We start from the raw sequence: 6982 nt of genomic DNA, 5'->3' as shown, positions 1-6982 counted from the left end.
AGCCGCGGAACCAGCCGCTCCTCGCACCACCGCAGTCACCATGGGCACGCAGCAAATGTCAACATGCCGCTCCCCGTCGGCACAAAGGTCTCACAGGGCTGATAAAAACAGGGGGCAGAGGGTGGTTGTTTCCCCTCCCAGCATCAGGTGATGGGGTGAGTCAGACGTGTCCCCTGCGTACCCTCGCTCAGTGCCCCCAGCACGGGCGTAGTGTCTGGGGAGGCTGGCATGGGACGTCACTTCCCCGCAGACACTGCTGCAAGACAGTGGGGCTTGGGGTCCAGCTAACGACCCCCGCCCCCCCATCACTGCTGAGTGTGCTGCCGTGGTGTGCGCATGGAGGGGGTGATAGCTGCCATCAGACCTGGGCAGCAGAGACAGGAAGCAGGACTGGGAGCCTCAGTGCTCCACTCTTCCTCTCAGGCATCTGTGAGCAGGGGGCAAAGCTCCTTCCGTCCCCCTCTCCCCACTAACACCCCCGACGCTGTCCTGTGTTTGGCAGTGCTTCCCTCCTGGGCCAGTGAGCAATGCAACGGGCTGGTCTTGCCATGCACTGTCAGAAAGACACCTCGCAGAAAGGGACTGCACCAGGGACGAGCATGTTTCCCAGATGTATTTGCCATCACAGAACCCCCGTCTGGTCCCCGAGCCCCTCTCAGGCCTCCCTCTTCTCCAGCAGTGCCAGCACGAGCGACGAGCCTTGCTTCGCCTCCTCCAGCAGCCCAGAGACCTTCTGCGACATCTGCACAGGGAGGGAGAACGTGCATCGTTTGGCACTCAATGGGAAAGAACAGTATCCCACTGGTGGCGAAGGGAGAAGGTGCCCGTGCACGAGTAGCCCCAGAGCTCCATCTCCATCCTACCTCACCCCTGCTACCATGGCTGGGGCACACGCACAGCCCCTGCTTACCGCAAGCTTGAACTTCTCATCCGATATGTCTTTGAGGTTGATCATGACGTTGAAGTAAGCTCCGAACACAGCTGCTTCCAGCATTTTGGCTCCCACCTAGGAAAAGAGGCTTATGAGAAGGTCTCCTGCTGAGCCAGAGCACCACCATACAGCAGCTGGACAGACACTTCGGCAGCTGGGTCACCCAGCAGCAAGCAATGCTTTCCAACACGGTATTTTCTGAAGGTGGGAATTATTCATGGCTTTGCCACACAGGTGGGAAAGCTCAGGCAAAGTCAAGTCTCCTACAAGGGTTGCAAGCCACCAGAAAGTCAGCAGACAGAAACCGCTGGCCGGTTTGGGAAGTGCGGCGGGAGAGATGCAAGCCGGAGGTCAGGACACGATGGGATGCCTTGCAGGGAAAAGCAGTTAGCCCGGCAGCCCCCAGAACCCCAGCCAGGGCAACGTGTGAGGCCAGGACCCTACCTGGATGTCAGATTTGCAGGCCAGGTTGCAGTGGCGTGCCAGGTCCTTCAGAGCAGGCCAGAGCCCACTCACCTTCTCTGCCAGGGCACAGGGCACCCTCACAGCTGTCTTCAGCCCCTGCTGCATGGCAGCCGTGCGTCTGGGAGAGGGGACAGCCCGGGAGTGAGCGTGGGATAGCCATGCTCTCCCGGTCTGCAAGGCCCCACCCACCCAGCTCACCTCTCACGCTCTTCAGGTGTGCTTTTTGGCAGCTTCATAGCTTCCTGCAGGCAAAAAAAAGCAGATTTGCAGCTGTTTGCCCCAAGACCCCACCTGCCTCGCATCAGGAGCCAGGGCAGACCCCACGTGCCTGCAGACCTTTAGGTGATGATGTCCCTTCCTCGGGAAAGGACACAGCCCTGAGTCTAGGGACACCAGGGCGCAGCAGTACTGGCTCCCCTCCCAGCTGGAACCCCCCGCACACTTCCCTGCGGGACGTCTGCCACCAGTGGGACCTCACCATGTAGCTGCTGAAGGCACGTGAGTCAGCATCCACCATCACCACCAGCTCGTCCATGGCCTGGTGGAAGGGGGGGATTAGCTTCCTCATGATGGGGTCCAGCTCCTCAAACTGCCGCTTCCCGTAGCTCATCAGCCCCACCATGCAGCCCAGCGCCGCTCCCTGTGAGAGCAGAGGGGTAGATCCTCCAGCAGGACATCATGCCCACTGCTACTGCCATGCCAGCTCCCCTTGGGGGCTCGGCACAACTGGAGGATCCACCAAGCAGGAGGGACCACATCTCGGCATGGGGCACATACCAGGGCAGCTGCGGCTGCAGACACAGAGCCTCCTCCCGGCGCTGCCGACCTCCCACCAACAGCTCGCACAAAGGCATCCAGTGGCTTGGCCACCAGCCCAGTTTCCACCTCTCCTGCCTGCACCAAGTACCTGTGGCATAGCAGCCCCGTGGGTCAGAACCCCAAATGTGCAGGGACACCCACCACTGCCACCTGGTCCCTTCTCACCTAGCACTGCCCTCCCACCTCTTGGCTTTGCAGGTGGCTGAGAAGGTTTTTTCAGGAGGGTCAGGCAGAGGACAAGGAGCCTCGTGGGGACAGATGGACAGCTGGGGAGCACATGTCCTGGTGGGGTGGGGGGTTGTTGTGCATTACACAGAGTGGGCTCGTGCAAACAGTGTTTGGTGGGACAGAAACATGCCTGCAGCCATGTCCTGATTTCACCTTGGCACAGGTGGATTTCCCTTCCCCTCCCTCCACAGACATGCATTTTACTCCAGGTGCTGCAGCATGGCATCTCTCCTCCTAGGGCAGCATGTGAGCCAGAGGCAGTGAAAATTGGTCTGGGGATGGGGTAGAGGATTTCATGTGTACATGCTTAAGTTTGGCCATGAAACCTGCTCCTGCTGCCTGCCCAAGGGACCTGAAGTCCCCCCAGTCCACGTTTACAACCATCTGGGAGCAAGGACCACCCGCGCCTGCACAACACTTGGCAGAGATGTCCCCTGGGTGGGAAGATGAGCAAGTACCACTCCCAAAACAAGCAGAGTGCAAGACAGATAGCGGGATCCCCCCCCTCTCCGGGTTAGGATGGGCACCATGACGAGAAGCAGGATGGGGGTCCCTACTCGATGATGCGCTCCCGGGGGTGAAACGGAGACAGGGAGTCCAGGCCCAGACGGCTGACCACCTGCAAGGAGCAGAACCACCGCGTCAGCCCCATTGCAGTAAGTCCCATTGCATCCTCATTCCCGGCTGTTAATTAACCGTGGGTGATCCAGCCCCAGGACAGTTACTCAGGCCACCACCCAGGGAGAGTACAGCTGGCGTCACCAGCCCATCCCAGAGCTTGGGGTGGCATGTGACCACCTACAAATGGCTGGAAACTGTACTGATAAATAATTAGCTTGCTCTTATCTAGCACGTTCCCCATAGGGTGGAAAAATCCCTCCCTCCGGCAGCTGGAAAGCAGAACCCATCTCATTTCCAGCTCACACCGGTCCTGGGTGGTTTCCCGTGATGCCGTGTGCTGCCCTTGGGCTCTGGAGAGGTCTCCTTGCCCTCGGCCTCTGTGCAGGCATGCTGGGCAGCTGCTGCCCCCACTACCATCACGGGGTGGGCTCTCTGCTGCCTGAGCATCTCAGCATCCTTGGGACAATAAAGCAGCTCACTCCAATTGCTGTGCCCTCACAGTTTGCCAGGCACTGTCCCTGGAGACAAGTGTCACGCCTGGGGGCTGCCCTGGTCCCAAACCTCTGCTCCGTGACACTTTTGGAGGCTGGGCGGGGGGCTGTGGTGTGGTGTCTCTCTCACGATCCCACCCTTGGCTTGGTACCAGGAAGAGCCACATTACCAGCCTGATCTTCTGTTCCTCCTCCAGGATGAAGAGTTCTTCCTTCTTGATGTAAAACTCAGCCGTGTCCAGCATGGCCTTCTTGGGGACAAGCCCCACCAGCTGGGACCCCACCACGGGGAGGTTCAGTGCCTGCAAAGGACATCAGAAATGTGACTGTCCCCAGAGCCACCTGCCCTGCTGCTGCTACCACTCTGGCCTGTTGTTCCTCATCCCTTCCCAGGACCCGGGGGGCTCCTGGAAAAGCTTTCAATGGAGGAGCTGGGGGCTAGCAGCAAGTGTGGGGGTTTTCATGTGGTTCAGCTTGGCTCAGCTGAGCCCAAGAGAAAGCAGAGCCTGACCTTGGGGTGGGAAGTAAAACTTGGAGGGACACATCCTCTGCAAAGCATCCCCCCTTGAAACCAGAATGTGCCGCCCCCCAACACCCACCTCCGCATCTCGGCAGACCTCCTCGTAGACGGCGTGGAGCGGCGTGGTCTCAAAGTCCAGCAGGTTCGTGGAAACCTGGGCTATATTCTCTTCCTCCAAATACCAGCCGATGCCCTGCACCCTCTTCAAGCGCCCGGGCTGCCAAGAACTGCCACGGTCAGGGCACGGCCCGGGAGGCACAGGGGGCAAGTGGGTCTGCTCCCTGCATGCCACCAGCACAGGGGTACCTGGTCGGGGCCGCGACCCTGCTCGCGGAGGTTGAGGGCGATGCGGTGAGCCAGTTCCTTGGTGCACAGCAGGTTGACGTTGTACGCGATGAGGAAGGTCCGGGCGCCTGTCACCGTGGCCCCCCACTGGGGGACAAAGTTCGGGGGCCCAAAATCGGGAGCCCACTCTGGCTTTGCAAGCTGGGGAGGAGGGAGGAGAACATGTGGGCTGGCACCACCGAGCATCATGAGCCACCCTCCTAGGGACAGCATCTCTGGCATCTCTGTCCCCAGCCAGCATCTGCCACATTCAGCAGCACCCAAAGTGGCTCCGCTCAGTGTATAGGGACTATGCCAGCCCCTGGCACCCTCCCGAAGATGAGGAGGTGCAGCTGGGCTCTGCCCAGCCCACACCACCCAGCTGGGTGCCGCCAGGCTCACCTTCTCAGGGAGTGCTTCGTACTCCCCGGCGCGAATAGCGGGCAGGGCTTTCCTGCTCTCCTCCCGTGCTGCCTCTCCATAGAGGTAAACTGCAAAACCGAGCCAGGGGTGAGCCCCACTGGGCAGCAGCTGGCAGCGTGTCGTCCATCAGGGTTCGGTTTTGCCCATTTGGGAGCATCCCCTGTTTGGTTAAGCTTTTGCAAAGAGTGTGCAGTTTCACTGCAGCCGGAAGCAGAGGGGGTGGGACAGGATGGGCAGAGGGTCCCAGCCCCCACTCACCAGGCACCCCCAGCTCCGCTGCCAAACGCTGCCCAAAGATGTGGGCGCAGGTTATGCACTCTTCCATGCTGACGTTCATCACCGGCACAAAGGGGCAGACATCCAGGGCCCCCATGCGAGGGTGTTCACCTGTTCATGGGTGACATAAGGATAAGAGTTGGGAAGAGCAAACAGACAAGGAGGGAAGACAGTCTTTTCCCAGCCTTTTGCAGACTGGACACTGCCACCCCAAGGAACGATGAGTCTGTGGCAGTAATATCTGCTCCAACCCCTGGGACAGGAGGGATTCAGCCTCTCTGGACGAGGAGGATGAGCAAGAGCTTTGCATGGTTCCACCACCATCCATCCGGGCGGCACTGCTTGCTGCAGGTGCAGTAACATGCTATGCTTGCCCACCCGCTGACGGCTTTTAGCTCCGGCCGTGCGAGGTGCACCCAGAGCTGACCACACACCACAGCAGAGGGATGCTTGGTGCCAGATCAGCTCCTGCGCCACCCCCCAGGCTCACCCGTGTGCCGGCTCATGTCAATGAGCTGCCCAGCTGCGCGGGCCGCGCTCAGTGCCCCTTCAACGACGGCCTCGGGGGACCCCACAAAGGTGTAGACAGTGCGGTTAGTGGAGGCGCCGGCATCCACATCCAGCAGCACGCAGCCCGGAGTCCGGGAGATGGCCTGCCCCAACGCATCGATCACCTGACGGACAGCAGAGTGGGGGCAAGGCAGCTGAGCCAGCTGGACCCCGGCCACAGCCCCAGCTTTGCAAGGTGAGGGATGCCTTTTCTCAGCTCTCCCTCTTCCCACCAGCTCCGGGGCTGGGGAAGACCCCACGATGGGTGGAGATGCAGCCCTGCGCTGCAGAGGATGCAGGATCCAGAGGCGTGAGTTGGGGTTTTGGGACACTCCTGGCTCCCAGAGAGCCCCAAACCCGCCACGATCTCTGCTGCTGCATGTCAGGGAGCACCATCACAAATTGCTGTTCCTGAGGATACTGTCCCCTGTCAGCTTCACAAGGGATTTGGCTCTGCAAAGCCTGTTCCCTGGGGGAAGCAGTGGTTTTATTGCGGTTTTAGGTTTGCTGAACTCCCTGGCAGGGCCAAAGTTCAGCCTAGGGCTGATGCCCAGCGCAGATCCCGTTAACCCAGACGACGCGTTTTGGCACAACAACTGCGAGTGATTATTCCTCTAAGAGGGTATGTCCGACCACCCTGAGCCCTGATGCTGCAGCAGCCTGCAGGCAGCAGGGTGAGGGGGAGCTGAGCCCCCACCGAGGTGCCAAAAGGGAGCAAGGGCCACGTTTGGGCATTTTTGGCATTAGCCAGGCAGGGAAAGGCGCACAGCACTTCCAAGGAAGCAGGGCAGCGTCTGGCAGCGGGTGCTGCCTGCACAGCCCCTCGGCCAGGCCAGCCCAGCCGCCCGCATCCTGGCATTGCCCACCCCTCAGCTCCTCCACGCGCCCCCTCACCTCCTTGTTATTCCCCTCGGAGAAGTTAGGAACACACTCCACCAGCTTGGCCATGGTCCCAGGGTCTGCCGGCAGCCCGCAGCCCCCAGCTGGGTCTTTGCTGCCCTTCCCCGTGTCGCTGCAGGGTGAGAGCCTCTCAGCACCCCACCCGCCGTCCTTCCCCAGGCCGGGGTTTCTCATTAACTGCATTGATCTGCGGCCAGGAGACGGGAAAGGGCTTGGGTAAACAATGTGTCTGGAGCAGCTCTGGGCACCCACGAGCAGCACTTAATTGCTAGGAAAAGGTGATGCCACACGAAGAAAAGCATCGGCTGCGCCGGGCATCATGGGATGGGACAGCCTGCTCGTGCCCGGGGCACAGCAACAGGACTACCAGCATGGGGGAGGATGGGGGGCAGCTTCTTCCCAGGAACCCCCAACGGTACCTAAAACATATCGCTG

At 60.5% G+C, this 6982-nt stretch overlaps 1 protein-coding gene across 1 annotated transcript; it reads right to left on the bottom strand.

Annotated features, from left to right (window-relative positions):
• Positions 1-655: 655 nt before the first annotated feature.
• On the bottom strand, positions 656-6595 carry FTCD (formimidoyltransferase cyclodeaminase). The gene is made up of 14 exons (XM_010146820.1): positions 6542-6595; positions 5589-5772; positions 5081-5209; positions 4802-4890; positions 4382-4561; positions 4155-4292; positions 3726-3857; positions 3001-3062; positions 2174-2303; positions 1875-2036; positions 1595-1638; positions 1376-1514; positions 911-1006; positions 656-742 (listed from the first exon to the last, which is right to left on the bottom strand). The coding sequence occupies exons 1-14, from the start codon at positions 6593-6595 to the stop codon at positions 656-658; spliced, it is 1626 nt and encodes a 541-aa protein (XP_010145122.1).
• Between the last annotated feature and the right edge of the window lie 387 nt (positions 6596-6982).

The sequence above is a fragment of the Eurypyga helias genome, unplaced genomic scaffold (assembly GCF_000690775.1).
Source record: "Eurypyga helias isolate BGI_N326 unplaced genomic scaffold, ASM69077v1 scaffold24202, whole genome shotgun sequence".
In the NCBI taxonomy this organism is placed as follows: domain Eukaryota; kingdom Metazoa; phylum Chordata; class Aves; order Eurypygiformes; family Eurypygidae; genus Eurypyga; species Eurypyga helias.
Note: the sequence above shows the minus strand (reverse complement) of the source record. Positions and strands in the feature narration are given on the sequence as shown.

Coding starts and splice junctions, on each gene's coding strand:
- FTCD (XM_010146820.1), bottom strand. CDS start 6,595: ATGGCCAAGCTGGTGGAGTGTGTTCCTAACTTCTCCGAGGGGAATAAC. Junction 2,037..2,173: donor CTGCAGCCGCAGCTGCCCTG/GTATGTGCCCCA, acceptor CTGCTCTCACAG/GGAGCGGCGCTGGGCTGCAT. Junction 1,639..1,874: donor GTGCCTTCAGCAGCTACATG/GTGAGGTCCCAC, acceptor TTTTGCCTGCAG/GAAGCTATGAAGCTGCCAAA.